At 40.2% G+C, this 15,644-nt stretch overlaps 3 protein-coding genes across 5 annotated transcripts; 1 reads left to right on the top strand and 2 right to left on the bottom strand.

Moving 5' to 3' along the window:
* Positions 1 to 281: 281 nt before the first annotated feature.
* Positions 282 to 4,553, bottom strand: LOC145890379 (sialin-like). 3 transcript variants are annotated; one of them, XM_082981372.1, is made up of 11 exons: positions 4,254 to 4,553; positions 4,007 to 4,174; positions 3,585 to 3,637; positions 2,934 to 3,146; positions 2,631 to 2,864; positions 2,394 to 2,568; positions 1,919 to 2,085; positions 1,702 to 1,851; positions 1,053 to 1,293; positions 657 to 790; positions 282 to 537 (listed from the first exon to the last, which is right to left on the bottom strand). In XM_082981372.1, exons 3-11 carry the CDS (start codon positions 3,633 to 3,635, stop codon positions 382 to 384), a joined length of 1,521 nt encoding a protein of 506 aa, XP_082837498.1. In that variant the 5' UTR covers positions 3,636 to 3,637; positions 4,007 to 4,174; positions 4,254 to 4,553; the 3' UTR covers positions 282 to 381. The 3 variants fall into 3 exon arrangements, with proteins under 3 accessions (XP_082837498.1, XP_082837496.1, XP_082837499.1); XM_082981370.1 differs by lacking the exon at positions 4,254 to 4,553 and having other exon boundaries at positions 4,007 to 4,212; XM_082981373.1 differs by lacking the exons at positions 4,007 to 4,174; positions 4,254 to 4,553 and having other exon boundaries at positions 3,585 to 3,975.
* Positions 4,554 to 5,737: 1,184 nt separating this feature from the next.
* LOC145890378 (sialin-like) lies at positions 5,738 to 8,963 on the bottom strand. The gene is made up of 10 exons (XM_082981369.1): positions 8,842 to 8,963; positions 8,407 to 8,613; positions 8,103 to 8,336; positions 7,864 to 8,038; positions 7,483 to 7,616; positions 7,269 to 7,424; positions 6,951 to 7,191; positions 6,430 to 6,563; positions 6,221 to 6,356; positions 5,738 to 5,848 (listed from the first exon to the last, which is right to left on the bottom strand). The coding sequence occupies exons 1-10, from the start codon at positions 8,905 to 8,907 to the stop codon at positions 5,805 to 5,807; spliced, it is 1,527 nt and encodes a 508-aa protein (XP_082837495.1). The 5' UTR covers positions 8,908 to 8,963; the 3' UTR covers positions 5,738 to 5,804.
* Positions 8,964 to 10,915: 1,952 nt separating this feature from the next.
* LOC145889291 (uncharacterized) lies at positions 10,916 to 13,601 on the top strand. Its single transcript, XM_082980227.1, has 5 exons — positions 10,916 to 11,141; positions 11,433 to 11,554; positions 12,154 to 12,313; positions 12,491 to 12,584; positions 12,656 to 13,601. Exons 1-5 carry the CDS (start codon positions 11,100 to 11,102, stop codon positions 12,670 to 12,672), a joined length of 435 nt encoding a protein of 144 aa, XP_082836353.1. The 5' UTR covers positions 10,916 to 11,099; the 3' UTR covers positions 12,673 to 13,601.
* Positions 13,602 to 15,644: the final 2,043 nt, after the last annotated feature.

Here is a 15,644-nt window from a genome sequence, read left to right as displayed (position 1 = left end):
TGTCACTCTTGTCATACGAATAGCCCCCTACAATGCATTGCTCTGTGTCTGTTGTGTAAAAGACCTTCGTTACTCATTCTGGATATTTCATTGCAATTGCAGACTGGAAAATTAACAGTTAATAAAATGCGCCATCAACAAATGCAAACGAATAGGACCAATAAGAAGCACACACTCAATTCTCATACGTCGAATATTGAATTTGGGCAATATTCCTAAAAATTTTCTTTCGAAGCAGGTATGTGTAATTCAATGCATTGGCCCGTCGTCCCAACACAGAGTAAATTTTAATCTTTACTTTTACTGCAGAGCTGAGAAACAAAAAAACGTTTGCAAACGTCAAATGCAGTTATCTATCATTGGCTAATTGTTTAGTTTGCTTTACAGCATTTTATCTTCGGCTTGCGTTTGCGTGGTTTCTTCACGCGTCGCCCAATCCTGTGCTTTGCCCGAACCGAAGATGACAAACACTAAGGCTCCGAACGCATAAATTCCTCCAGATATCCAAAACAGCCTGCGCCATCCGTTAATGGAACTCTTAAAAAATTGCTTTGTTTACAAATGTGTTGTTGTGTTTTACAATATATATTACTGCAACCCACATTTGTTCAGTAGAGTAAGTAATTAAATTGTTGAACACAAGTTCCCTGACTTACATCTTTTTCCAGCAAAAATCCAGCCGCTAAAGGCGCTAGAAACCCCGGAATGTTTGCAAAAGTGTTTGACATTCCAAATACGATTTCACTGTAGGCCGGTGCGATGTCCACTGCGTTGGCACGGCAACCGCAAGCTGCAGAGCGATATATTGAGTAAGTTGCTTTGCGTTAGCATACAGGCCTAAACAATTGAGTTTGACATTGTTTGATAAACAAATTCAAACAGTGCTTTCAAATTTGTAACGAGGAACCTAACGAAAAGGCCTAAATGGTATAAATATAATTATCTATACGTTATATATTACACTTAGCTCAGACAGGCGTTAATATTTACGCTTGAACCCAACACTTAGCTATACCTCAACCCCAAAACACAGTGCCTTCGTATGTAGTTACCTGTGACTGCCTGAAACCCAACCGCAAGGGTGAAAAACAAAACGGCTGCAATCGAATTACACCCAATGTAACCTGCCAGGACAATAAACAAGGCTGGAAATATCTCCCCCACAATTGTGTTAAATTTCCGCAAGACTGTTTGTGAAGTCCACCTTTTGCGTCGAACCATGTCGGTTAAGCATCCAACACCAATAGAAAATACCCACTCAGTGACGTAGGGAAGCGCCGACAACCCTCCACTCTGCAAAAGATCAATCGGTGATTTGCTAAATTGAAGTCTTACTTTATCAACGATAAGACTTCCACGTATGTTTGGGTGCTGCTGATACTCGGTGTGATTAATTTGCAAGTGATATCATATATCATCACAAAATTAACAATCATGATAACACATTATACTTTTGTTTATTATAGGCTGTTGCAATGCTGTAGATTAACTAAGTGATTTTAAAAACACTTTTTGTTTTGTTATCCTTAATAATCAAGGGAAGGTAACCTGGCAATTTGTACCATAGTTTTTAACCGTAACTAAAACCTGTCTTCATTCCCTATTGCTCAATGGGAAGAGCAAGCCCTCTGGTATTTAGTTTCGATGAATTAGTCTTCGGTTGATTTACAATGCAGCAAACCAGAACTTTTGTACACTTACCGACGCCACGTCAAATCTTAGAATGACGTTCATGTACGTTGGCAGCATGGCCAAAAGGATGTAAGCACCAAAATTCAAGCAGAAATGACTGATGAACATTGCACACACTGGAGGTGATGTCATAATCGAAACCCACGGTATCCGCATTTGCTGCGCCATGAAAAAGATTCTTATCATTTGCATGCATTTGAATGCGGTCAACTTCTACTACTTTTACCTTGCTCTTATAGTCGCTTTTCTCAACATTATTTTTTACAGCTTGAGTGTGAATACCATTGTTTTTACTGATGTACTGCCGTTCGTCGTCCGATATTCGTGGATGTACCTCGGGTGAATCATAGACAAGGAAAAACCACAGGACGGTGATTACCCCGGATAAGCCGCCTGAAGTAGATAATATAGCACAAGTCAGTGAAACGGTATCACGAGTTTCTGGAGTAAGTTGCCTTACTGTGGTCGTAAAGTTTACAACCTGGCAAGGCGCAAAATGATCCAGAATTGTGTAAACGTAAATCTTTACAAAGATCATGTTGCAACAACTAACACCAACTTTGTTTTGCAGCTTTACACCAGGTTCCATGCATTGTTTTAAAGTTTACCTCATAACAAACGTCAGTACAAACTTTCTTTTAACTATAGTCTTGGGCTAAATGGAAACATTGTTCGAATGAATGCCCGAAAGTATAAATTACCTGTGACATAAAACACATTTTCCCAGCCAAAGCCTCCAGCAATCAATCCAGACAATACCATCGAAAGGCAAGTGCCGAAACTTGAACCAGCAAACGTGGTGGCAATTAGGAAACTTTGTTCTTGGATTGGAGCCCAAACACCCCACGATCCCACGGTTGAAGTATAAATTGGCCCCTGTCAAAAAAACAACAACATTAAGAACAAACTTGCAACAGGATTCCTGAAAATAATTCTACCTGAACAAGACCAAGAAATACGCGCAGTGCCACGAGAAACCCGAAGCTTTGATAGGCAACGAATGGTGTGAGTAAAGTCGTAACTGTGGTAAGCAGATTTGCAACTAACAGGACTCTTCTAATTCCGAACCGACGAGACATCCAAGCGCCTGGAAGATTTGTCAACATATAACCATAATAATACGAACCCAGTAGAAGGCCTTGACTTGTGGAGTCCCACAGGAATATGCCATTCTACAACAGCAAGAGCGAAAAATGGTAACTTCGCCTAAGGAAATGATTTGAATAACAAAAACCTCTTACGGTTGGTGGCTTCGCTGTGTTGACAGCAATTTTTCTGGGACACAAAGCTGATTCATTGGTGTTTTCCTGTGCAGTTACGTTTGCGGTTGTATTTACCATGGCGACAATCGCCACGCTGAGGCTTGCCCTTGTTGTAAACATGTTAAAAACTGACGAGAACATCATCACTGCAAAAACATGCCGCTTCTTGATGTAACATTTGTGTTGGGAAACCTGCAAATAATGAGGCATTTAAAAACAATATAGCTGAAAGATTGTAGTTGTGAAAGATTAGATATTTGTTTACAAACATCGTATTTCTTTAAAAATATGAAGCAATTTCTTCAATTTCATGAATTAATTATAACACAATAATAGTAAAGTCCCACTGTTTGTGCCTTGGTAATCTGTAGTGCATAACAGTAGCAACAGCAGAAAGCATTACATTTTTTTAAGTTCCTGTTTTCGAAAGCGTGAGCAACGTTCAGTATAATATGTGGAGGCAAATCCTGTTCGCAGTTAGGATTGGCCACTGACCTTTCGGTCAATCGCGATGCAGTTTTTTGCTACAGACGATTTCATTCCAAATATTTTATATTTTATTGGTTAAAACCTCGTAACGCACAACGAAAGATATTGTTCAAATCATACAGCAGTTACAATACAACTTACCGCTTTCTTTTCATGTCGTGCAAACGTCCCCAACTCTCTCTTAGTATCCATTGCTAATAAATGACAGACAAGTTTAACTGGGAAACGGAAATCATCGAAACTACAGCATAGGGCTACTGCATAGTGCTGCACTGGGACTGTGGTAAACTATTGCTGTGGCTTTTCAGCTGTGGTAACAGGATGCGCTCTCATGGGAGGTTATGTCAGCGGTTTTTGCGCTTCAGAATTGCAGGAAAGGCTGCAACAAACTGTACGACAATTCGCTTGATGTTACATTATTACTTCCGTACGTCAAAACCAGTTAGCTCTAAGCCGTCTCTAAATGCTCATGATAGCACAATAACAGCATTGACGGTACACGTAACTAGATCCGTTGCGTACTATACAGCTAGCAATTCACGCCATTGTAAGTTGTAACCCACCATTGTCTGACTGAAGCAAGGCCTGAAATTCCTTTCACGCATTGATGCCTTGAACTTCGCACGAAACGGTAATGATTCTCAACAGTACATATTCCAGCTGCCTCAACTGAATGGCCTCCAGCGTCAAAAGCGTATGTTTCACAAACTGTGTTGATTCTTTGATCTCATCTGGAACAAGAGTATGAAGTTATAATATTGCACTTTACGGTTGAACTGCTACACCAAACTTTATGAAAGAAGGACTTACGTAGACAAGTCGGGCACGACGAAAAAAGAAAGAAGGCAAGTTGCCATTTTTACATATCTCTCAGATGGGAACTCTAGCAATCAGGCTTGTGGTGTCCTACACCAAAACGATCGTGGACTTTTATCGCATATCGAGGAGAACTAATGAACATATGTTTGGTTGGTTTAACTGCGCAGTGAAGAAAATGAATTTTAATCATTGCAAATTTCAAAACGGCAAACTGATCTGCTGCAGCCCCTGAGGCTTCTCTGACCCAAAATGCCGCCCGAAGTGTTGTGCATCCTCAACTAAATTACAGGAGTCAAACATTGCTGTCTGCGCGCGCGCGCGAGAGAGAGTCGTACCCGACTTGTGTACATAAGAGAGAGAGGAACGAGAAAAAAGCAAATCGTACTCGACTTGACTACGTTAGTCTTCTTTCGTGTGTGCGCTAAATCACCGATGAGAGGAAAATATATCTTCGAAAGTTTACACATGCGTTTTTCTGTGGTTTTATTTAAGACGTAGAAAGTTTTGCGTAAAAATATCTGTACAAAAATATCTGTCCCTTGTACATTGTTTTTGCAAATAAATGTGAACAGGAAACTTTAATTTATTCAAAGTCATGGTGTTTTTTGTTTAACAATAGACATGAAACTTATATCCATTTAGAATTGTAGAATATTTTTCTTTCTTCAAAAGAATTCTTAAACAATATTGTCATTATGTTGTATAAAATAGATTTTTGAAATAGACAACACTACCTATAATATTTCTTTCCCCAGATTGAATAAAGATGTTTAAAAACCAGGAAACTAACAAGAGCAATGAAACAACGTGGAAATCAACCAATTGCAAGGAGTTATCGAATCAAGCGGCAAGTTCATCGAATTCAATAAATTACATGACATAAAACCATTTTCAATATTGCTTCACTGGATCGGCAATCTATTTAAAGAAGCCCTTTTTATGAAAAGGAAAGCCAAAGCTAGGATGCTGTTGATCATTTTTTTAAGTTATCAACTCCAGATATTTGGCACCCTTTTTATGGTTTATCGTTTGTTCAACGTGTTGCGAAATTCTGATGAAACTGTATAGGTCTCAGCTTTGAATTGGCACATTATCAAAGTATTAAAGCTGCGCTTCTGGGTATCTTCTGGTTTTATTGCAATCAACTTTTCGCCTACCTAATTGGGCAAGGAATACCAACGAAAAAAAGGAACACCCTTCGAAAGGATGCAAATAAACACTTCGGCGAAACATGTCAGTTGTGCAGGTCTTCGGAAAACTTATTGCCCGGACAGCAACAAAAACAAATGCGTTGCCGAGCCGCCACAGCGTAATTAAACCGCTTTTCGAACCTCACGTTTTGAAAATCTTTCTACCCTCGATAGGAACCATAGGTTTACATAAAATTCAAAATTTACTTCCACCTCCAATATCAGCAACTTCAAAGAAAAACCAAAACTAATAGCAGTAATGTATCAACGACATGAAAGTATTACTGTGCTTATATTCCTAAAAAGATTTGCGTGACTTTGATATGCATTAAGCGTGTATTAAATGTTATGTTTAAAACTTGGTCCCATCTTCTTCTTCTTGTATATTCGAGTTATCTGCCAAAACAAATTTTAAATTATTAATGCACGCAAATGAATCAATAAAAATCAGTGAGCTACAGACAATACACACTGTTTCGCCGTATCCGTTCTTATCTGTAGGCAGTTAATGCCCAAGAACTGTAATGACTTTGCTGTCAACGTTTATCCGTTGAATATCAAACTAGTTATAAACGAATTGAGATGAACCACGGTAAAATATAACACACATAGGTTACTCAACTTCCTAAAGTCACCACATAGTGAAATGGCCCAGTCACCAGCTACACTTGTAAAACATAGTAGGGCGGTGCACTGTGTACTGTATGCAGCCCACCACCAACATTTATATTTTTTTGGTGTAAACATAACATCAACATCAACATGCACCTTTTTTCATTTCTATTATGTCTCCTTTAGCCCAAGGCTGTTCGACTCCGGATCCAAAGATTAGATATATGAGGGCCCCTGCAAGGTACACTCCGGCCGATATCCAAAACACTGTCTGCCATTGAGTCAGCGAGTTCTGAAAGATGGCAAAATGTGATTTTATACGATATGATGATTGACATTAATTATGGTTTAGGTTTTTTCCTTACATTGTCTTCCAAGAGAACTCCAACCACCAATGGTGCGAGAAAACCGGGGATATTTGCAATGGTGTTGGACATTCCATAAATAATTCCACCGTATTTCGGAGCTATGTCCACAGGGTTGGCCTTACATCCAGGAACTAAAACCGCCAATTTATTATCAAATAAGGGGAAGTGTAAAGTAAAACAGGTGCCTTCATCATAGAAAAGAAACGAACATTGTTACATTTTTTGCATAGCTGTCGCCGTCAGTTTTGGTACAAAATGCTTGGAGCCTATGATCTTTCCCGAGCCATGAATCTACCATTGTACGTTTAAACCAAGTACACTTATTGACTAAAAAACGCATTAGGTTCGAAGGCATAGCAGCTAAGGCATTACAACCAAGCTAGAACAGCCACTTTTCCTGACAAGTTGCAGAGAGATCTGAAAAATCTCACGGCGCAGTGCCCTATTATGCTCAATCATAAACACTACTGTGAAGATAAATTGACTAAATTTTATAACCTGTCACACTTAGATCTAACCTGTAAGAGCATTGAAAGCCACTGACAAAGAAAAGAACGCTATTGCAGCGGCAGCGTCGCAGCCAATATAACCAGCCAACACGACGAACAGAGCTGGAATGCCCAATCCCAGAGTAGTGTTGATCTTCCTGATTACAATCGTTGACGTCACTCTCTTTGCCCGAATTATGTCAGTGATGTAACCCCCAACAACAGTGAAAATCCACTGGAGAATGTAAGGGAGGGAGGACAAGATTCCACTCTGTGGGAAAGAAAAGCAAATATTATCAACTCGTCTAATCGCCGACGAGATTCGAAATGTGAAAAGAACACGAATACCGCCGCTAGGTTGAACTTCAGTATTGTGCTCATGTAAGTGGGGAGCATCGTTATGAGTGTGTAGTTTCCCCAGTTGCTTGCAAAGTGTCCACTCAATATTCCCAACAGGGGAAGTGACGTAAGCATAGACAGCCACGGTGTTCGGTGACGTACGTTCTGTGTGATTATTTTTCTGATTAAAGTGAGGAATGCCGCGGAAATCGGAAGTACGAACCTCGTCTTTAGGCTTGTTAAGCCCAATGCTTTCCTTTATGTACGTTTTCTCCTGTTCCGAGATGCGTGGGTGTTGATCTGGTGTGTCGTGGACGATCAAGAACCAGGCAATTGTCCACAAGAGCGCGGCACCACCTATACCATTGTGATTATAATGTTTTATCTTACGGGGTATGGAACACTGTGTTACTCCCATTTAAAACGCTGTATACATTCGCTTAGGACTGTACAGTGATGTTGCTTGAAAACACGTTAAACCAGAAGTTCGGAGTGTTTTCCACTTGAATAAATGAAAGCGTAAATAAGGCAAATTTTCTACCCCATTGAGGTCATTCCAGAAAAAAAAGGCCGTTTTAAGTTAATACTTTGAACGCTTATGTACCGGTAAAATAAAATACTGCTTCCCATCCGAGATCCTCTGCGATGATACCGGCTAGTGGCAAAGTTACGCAAGTTCCAAAACTCGATCCGGACATATGCGCTGCAATTAAGGTGCTTCTCTCCATAGGTGGCGCCCAGGCTCCCCAAGCACCGTGCATCGTAGGAAATGATACCCCCTGTTACCAATGTTGGTTACGCTATTATTGTTGAAAACGAATTTTCTGGTTAGAAATACAGCACCTGAAAAAATCCGAGGAGAATCCTCAACGCGACGAAGAGATCAAAGCTGGCATAAGCGGCAACAGGTGTTACTAGGGTTAGAATTGAGGAGAAGAACATTGCACCGCCGAAAACCTTCTTGAAGCCGATTTTTCTAGCTAGCCAAGCACCGGGAACGTTGCTCACGATGTAACCGTAAAAGTAGCATCCCAGAATCAGGCCCTGTTCTACGGAGCCCCAATGAAAAACTCCGTTCTGTAAAACCGAATGAAAAGTTTTTATGCAAGGTATTACATTGAACGAAAGTTCGTATTCGTATCCGTACTGAGGTGGCACTCGAGCCAGAATCAGCTCCTCTATCAGGGCAAACATTGGATCCGTTGGCTGAAGCGTTCAGATCTTCAGTGCTGTTCACCATGGCAACAATGGCAACACTAAGGTTGGTTCGAAGAGAATAGACGTTAAACATGCCCAGAAACCCCATGAAGGCCAACACATGGCGAGATTTTACGTAGCAACCAGGTGTCGGTTCCTGCGGCAAAAGTTTATTTCATTTAAAGTTTTCTGTAGCAAAGGTAGCTGTTGGACCGTTGTATACGATAATATATTTGGCTTAATTCAAGGGACTATGCTTTTAATTGTTGCTCATTTGCACAATACCGTCAAGCTGTTCAAGTTCGTGTTTACACTTAGTAATATGCAGGCTTTGTTTACGAAATACTAAACAAAGTGAAGTTGCCTTTACTGGAACAAAACTCACCTCTTTCACGATTATGTTATCTGTATCCTTTGCATTTGGCTCGGGTATTGATTTGTCATCAGACATTTTATTATGTGAATTTTAACTATCACACGAGTTTTACCTTACCCACGTGAAAACCTGCAAAGCAATGATGTAGCAAAACTGGAAATGTTACTCTGTAGTTTCAATATGCATCGGAGAATAAAGCCTGTTGGCAATTTAATGTGTTGACGATACAGACAAATTATTGTTTAAACAGTTATCCGCACTTGTCTTCGCTAAACAAACGTAAAAACATGTCAAGTCAAACCATAGCTGCACTTATGAGACCCAGTGTTAGGTCGAAACAGTGGCCATGTTTGTAGCTCACTGTAAAACACGTGATTGACAACTTTACGATACAAATTTATACAATCCTTTCCATCCTGTCATTAATTCGCCGCTTTAATATTACAACGTTTCTCACAAAATCTTTGCAAAGGTAGCTACTTGCAGCGTTCCAGCAACGCAACGAACAATCTCATTGGGCTTCCGCAACAAAGCAATAAAAGTTGGCCTGAAGCCGCACACACGCTCCGATTTAAGCTTGTCGTGTTTGCTTACAAACTTGCACCAATAATTAACATCCCATTCCACTGTTTAAATACATAATTCCATCAAAGTCAGGTTGTCGTGCATTGGATACACCGACGACTAAATCCTTACATAGCAAAGAAAATCTAAATTCCTCTATTTATCCATTCCTTATTGAAGCACCTCCTTTTAGATTGCAAGCTTGTTACACTCCATCGCTGCAGCAATCGGAGTTTTTGTAAACAGTTGTTACAGTTTGCCAAACGTTTTAAACGTGTATATAAAAGAATGCCAATGCGATCTGTGAAAAAGACAAAATGCATTCCAATAGGTTAAAAATAATGGGGAGATTTTTCGCTAGGTGGAGTGTTTTACATATGATGTTTATGTGTGATGCTATGAACAGTTTTGTGTTAGGTGCTCTTTGCTCGTTGCAGGCTATATGCCTGAAACGACATAATCTGTTTGTTTTTAATTTCACTGTCCAGAGGGATCGCATTTAACTGCGACAAGGCATTAGAAGTGTTCAGTTTCATTGCAAAAGAAATGCTCTAAACATTTTATTCGTTTTGACGCTTTCCAAAATCAATCATTAAGTATGCTCTAAATCAGTTATAAGATTGAAAAAAGAAGATTTATTTTTTGATTTGAAATTTTTTTTTTTTTAAATACGGCAGAAATTATAAGCAAAGCGACAATTGTGATTTATTCATTTTCATACACTTGTTTGCATTCAGAGCCACGATCAATTGACGTAGCCGGCCCGGAATTTAAAAGAGAGCAAATGTTTTAGGGGGCTTTCACGCGACTATAGGTTTTTGGCTTAAAATATCACAATTTTTTGACAAAACTTTTGACTAACAAATCTTTAGCTTACGAACTGGGGATGTGCCGTGGCACAAATGTTTTGCCATTATTTAATGGTTGACAGTCTAAAGCGGCGGCATGCAACTCGTGTACTTCCCAACTATGTGCCATCAATAAAATCATCAAAACCGGATCGTTTATCACCATTCAATGATAAACTAAGCGCATGTGTGCTAAACATTGCTCACGGGTTGGGACACACTCAACAAAATACCTTTGTTGCAAGCATGCACCGGACCAATCATTTACTAAGGTGGTTGCTAGCAAAGCTTGCAAAACACCATGCAATATGTCGCGTGTGTCGCGAGTGTCACGTGTTAGGAATTATGAATGATGTATGCTTTAATCCCAAGCACAGATTTTTACAATGGATTGTTGTGGGTTACCTAAGCTTAATGCACTATCATGCTCGTTAAGTTTTATCGGCCAATACATTTTATTCCCGCAATTTGTGAGCCGCCACGTGAGCATTAAACGAACCATAATGACAACATCCCGTGCACTGGTTTGGTTTCCTCGGTAAAGCCGGAAACGGCAGCGCGACAGATTGTTCGTTGCGAAACAACTACCACCAACACCACGTGATCACATGCATGCGTCACGCCGTGCATGTGATTGTGACGCGAATTGCCAACGCGGCAGTAAAACTTCTGCGAACCGCAGTAACATGATGTGTATGGAGCAGCAGGGATGTCATTAAATGGCACGGTTTGTTTAGCAAGAGTAGACAGTGCTCCACGGCACCAGGGCTTTAAAACGCGACTGTGGGCGCGGGGTAAAGTTCATTTGGGACATTTGGCAAGACACGAAGCTGACGTACAAGAAGTTGAAACATCATGGAACGGCATTTGAGACAAGAGGCCAACAAGGCGCATAAGGTAAGCCACGTTTTAATTGATCAATGCTTTACTTGTTGCTGAAGCAGTTCGTCACGATGCTGTAGGCTCTCTGTGTGGGTAGAAGAAGCCGGAAATATTCTGTTTTGTATTGAAGTTTTGCGCGTCCCGGCGCGTACCAAGTAGCCATTGGCGGCCTATCCGCAAAGCTGGGCCTGGTTTTGAATCCGAACAATGCCTGGCACCGGATGGGCATTTTCATACGACGTCCGCGCGGTCTCTCATAGGTACGACTGAAAAAGGATTCCGCTTTACAGTTTTACGATTTAACAGCAAGAGATGCGCGCGGAACGTCGGGAGGAGAGGCTTCACAACCGGGCGGTGAACGCAGCTCTTCATGGCGACGTAGGGAAGGCGGTGAGACTGGAAGCCAAATCCAACGCTGCCCATCACAGGTAAGAATATGTAAATAAGTTTGTAATAGAGTGTTATGTACACGTTGTTGTGGTATTAAATATACACTAGCTGTAGTTCAACTTTTGGCTGTAATAGATGTTTGGTTACAGTCCTGAGTTTAAACTTTGATTACCAAGGGTAATACTGATAGTGTAAGTCAGGATTTGCTGTTCTGGATAAATTGTTGAAATAAACAATGCTGCTTTGTTAATGTCAAGAAATGGCTCTATGTTCATAACTAAAATAAATCCTACGGTTTAAAGCACACCCGCTGAATATATATATATGTGTATTTTCGTTAATCATGATTGCATGCAAAACCAATTAGGTCTTTCATCATACGATTTGATACATAACCACACACTCCGCGGGTAAATGTAACTACCGTTTTACGACCCGTTAATCGTTAATTAGCCTTGGTGCGGGTAATATAACAAAGGATAGCTGACGTGACGCAGGTTGCAAATGCGGAGGTATTTTTCTTGCTCTCCACCGGACATTACGTCACGCTGGAGGCGTAACCCGATTTGCCTTTTGCTCCGACTGTAAATGCTCAGGTTTTCCGTTTGTGCCTAAAATAAATCTTTTTTCTCTCCAGAGCTGACGACGCACACCGGCGAGAGCAGGCAAACCGTTCTGCTGCCAACGCTGTACATCACATCCACACACCGCCGCCCGTTCACCACCATCATCATCCCCCGCCGCCCCATCACCATCACCACGGACCAAGACCCCACACCGACGTCCACGTTGTACATGTATGGAATTCTTTTACGTTTTATATGTGTATGTATACATTAGGACATTTTGAATGAGAAAGGTAATTTTGCCTGACGTAAAAGACGATAATAGCTTACAGTAGACTAAGCCAATTTATGTAAACAGCCACCTTCAGCCATCCCACAATCCTTACATCACTTTCTTTATATTTACAGCATTATACACCAGCTCCTGGCTACCCGACCGGAACGGCGAGACCACCTCAGCCCGGTTACCCATACCCCCCTAACCCAGGCTACCCGCAACCAGGTAACAGACAGTGACGTTTTCCTAATACTTGGACGTGTGAACAAATGAAAATCATGCTGTTTTCGTTGCAGGGTACCCCCGTCGGTAGATGCCAAACGAATGGAATTACTTCTTTCAACGGACTTCATAAGGACGTATGGTTACTGATGATCGCTCATTTATGTAGAACGCAACATCATTACAACAGTATTGGAATAATTCGGCAGCAGTGTTTTAGCAACCTTGTTAATCGCATACGACCGATCAGTGTTAGGTGGCAGCAGCTGTAATATGTCTGCTCGATTCTTGTACATATACGCTTTACACTTGAACGCCTAATTCTTTAAAACCTCGGTATTTTTCGGTTCTATGCAACTTACTGCAACCAACTTTATTTTAACGGAAACAATTACTTCTTGCATCAAATTTTTGCAGCTATTGTATGCTAGCATGTAATGGAGCCCTGTAAGTAGGACTTCGGTCGATATATTTTAGCTGGCATTATGAACATGTGCCATTTAGTAATCGGACTTGTTTCGTTCCACGAGGCAGCTTGAGCACACGGGCACTTATGCAATTGACCACGACCGATGTTTTTGTATATATTAGTAGTAACTGACATGTTGTCTTTTAAATCCTCATCTTTTCGTCGTGGCATCGATATATCTCATATGTATATACATACTCTGTATATACGCTCAGATTTTTCGTATATTTCGGGAAAAGCTTCTTGCTTCCGTCGGGTACACGTGCAATAACTCTGTAAATATTGTACAGTTCTATCATGGCCCTATAAAGAAATGTAAATATTTTAATTGACTTGCTTTGTAAATAACCCCATTCCTGCGTATACCTGCTGCATCACTGTTGTTTACGAATTGCCCGCAGTTATTATGAAATGGCGATTTAAATTCCAGGCAAAAAATTGAGCAAATTAGTTTTCCCAAAACATTGTCGGTAATTTGGTTATATTTTCTGCATGATCAACAATATATGGTGTTTTGTTATTATGTGCAATAAATTTATTAAATGCTGTAATCATTCCCAATGAAATATTGCAGACAAGTATAGTCGCAGAAGCCTCGGACTTTACTCTCGTGGGCGTTGGTTTAAACATTGTTTGCGTTTACTGCACAGCTAGTACCGGGAGGTGCTGCCTGCAGACTAAGTCAAATATTGACTCATGTAATTGTTAAACAACTAATGGCTTGAAGTAACTTGCACGGAATGATTGTACAGTACTTTAATAGATTACTTATCTTCTGCGTACCCGACACACATGTTATTTCGCTTCGGTATGTATTGGTTTGTTGCATTATTGCCTTTGTGGCTTTATAATGCGTAGCGCAACACCCTGAATTGAAACAACGTCATTGCTCCACAATATCCACGTTTATCACATTGCTTTTTGTACAATTAGGCATACTTTTGCCCTTAACAAAAAAAACTTTTTTTTTAAATAAGCGACTGGAAATTTAAAACAACTTGTGTTTATTTGTGTAAAACAAACATCAACACAATTTTGAAAACAAAGTAACACAATTTTTAGGTTAGCACAAGAAGTAACTCAATTACATGTGTGCCCAACATTGCTGAAAAGGGAGACGCGATGAATCGGCTGCAGCGAAAACATTTCAATTTGAAAATCCACGCTCGCGTCCCGGTTCAAGTGGAGAGTGAGAAGGATTTGAAGTACTGTTGTGGGATGGTACTGGGCGAAATTGGGAGTCGTTTTCCAATGATACAACGCAATTCAATTATACTTGGCTACGGTTAACAATGTTCAGCACCGAACAGTCGACGGTTTGTTCCAAACGTAACATGACGTATATCACAGTGGAGCGCTTGAAGAGGAAGTGTGTACATAGATTTCAGGATAAGTTGCACGTAGAAAACCAGCGTTTACTAATTAAAATTTGACAGTTACAGAACCTGACTGGTAAAAGTAGTTGGTGTGAATTTGTGACAACATCTGAAGCATAGCAGATACTTTGATCAATAAACAAAAGCATGTTACGTTTATACCGGGTTCTGTCGTTGTTTCTGATGTGGAAATCATGTTATACCCAAACCACCCCTGTACACGAACTTTTAAGTAAGACATAAAAATGTAGCAGAACTTTAACCGATGTTGTCAGACTATATTGCTTAGGAAATTATGTTGTGTGCAGATTCTTTCTGTGGTCGATTTGAACGGCGTTTCAGAAACGAAATGAACCTCGATGCTCACGAAAACAACCCGCCAGGTAAGGCTTCTTATTTTCCCTATGCATCTTTTCATCGCGCTAATTTATAGGAACTGTGATAAAGAGGTATGACTTGAGCCTTATCAGAAACTCTGAAGCCGAAGCTGATTCTCCGATGTGGTTAACCAATAAAGATAATACGCCTGCTGTTGATTTCACAATGGAACGAGTTGGCAACGAGCTGATTATCACGCAACATCAACAGTTTGATTACGATGTATTTATATGCTTTGCTTACTACCACTTATTTTAGGATTTTAACCATGTTCCCTTGAAATTCCCTTGTAACCAAAATAAGTGCATAGTACACCGTTTTTCTTGGAGAATTATGAGCTTTGTTAGGTTGCAGTGTTATGTAAAAGGCTAAACTGCTATCTTGTTTCGAAGTAGAATGTGGCCATGTGTTTTTCCTCGAGTTTGTGCCAGTGGGTTGTAAGTCCTCGCAAGCAATTGACGAGTTTGTACACAAAGCAATATTTTTTATAAAACCTTTTATTGTGATGATTTTGGCATATCTAGAATAAGAAATTGGCAACCAAGGTACGAACGCATTTGATCCAAAACAGTAATCATCCCGAAATTAAAAAGCACAGGTCTGTGCAATTACCATCATTAGTGATGCAAATTTTTGCAAGCATATATATAGCTATAACCTTAACCAGCACTTGTCTAAACAACAAAATATGTTTAACATTTTTTATGACGTGTACAATATCTTTAGAATGGAGATAACGTGAAGGAAATGACTTTACATTGTAGACATGGAGCAGGGCAACCTGTGAGTATGCGGCTTGCGTATCTGAAATTTTTGCCTCTTCTTGACTAATAAATTGTG

The sequence above is a fragment of the Ascidia mentula genome, chromosome 2, assembly GCF_947561715.1.
Source record: "Ascidia mentula chromosome 2, kaAscMent1.1, whole genome shotgun sequence".
Taxonomy (NCBI): Eukaryota; Metazoa; Chordata; class Ascidiacea; order Phlebobranchia; family Ascidiidae; genus Ascidia; species Ascidia mentula.
The sequence above is the reverse complement of the archived record's forward strand: the minus strand, read 5'-3'. Positions and strand labels throughout refer to the sequence as shown.

What these genes read in the sequence shown, in the direction of transcription:
- LOC145890379 (XM_082981372.1), bottom strand. Translation starts at nt 3,635, where the DNA reads ATGGATACTAAGAGAGAGTTGGGGACGTTTGCACGACATGAAAAGAAA. An exon ending in AAAGCGACTATAAGAGCAAG is followed by an intron (nt 1,852 to 1,918) that starts GTAAAAGTAGTA and finishes TTCATGGCGCAG; the next exon opens with CAAATGCGGATACCGTGGGT. An exon ending in TAAGATTTGACGTGGCGTCG is followed by an intron (nt 1,294 to 1,701) that starts GTAAGTGTACAA and finishes GATCTTTTGCAG; the next exon opens with AGTGGAGGGTTGTCGGCGCT.
- LOC145890378 (XM_082981369.1), bottom strand. Translation starts at nt 8,907, where the DNA reads ATGTCTGATGACAAATCAATACCCGAGCCAAATGCAAAGGATACAGAT. An exon ending in ATAACATAATCGTGAAAGAG is followed by an intron (nt 8,614 to 8,841) that starts GTGAGTTTTGTT and finishes CTTTTGCCGCAG; the next exon opens with GAACCGACACCTGGTTGCTA. An exon ending in CATAATAGAAATGAAAAAAG is followed by an intron (nt 5,849 to 6,220) that starts GTGCATGTTGAT and finishes TTGTTTTGGCAG; the next exon opens with ATAACTCGAATATACAAGAA.
- LOC145889291 (XM_082980227.1), top strand. Translation starts at nt 11,100, where the DNA reads ATGGAACGGCATTTGAGACAAGAGGCCAACAAGGCGCATAAG. An exon ending in AGGCCAACAAGGCGCATAAG is followed by an intron (nt 11,142 to 11,432) that starts GTAAGCCACGTT and finishes ACGATTTAACAG; the next exon opens with CAAGAGATGCGCGCGGAACG. An exon ending in TCCAACGCTGCCCATCACAG is followed by an intron (nt 11,555 to 12,153) that starts GTAAGAATATGT and finishes TTTTCTCTCCAG; the next exon opens with AGCTGACGACGCACACCGGC.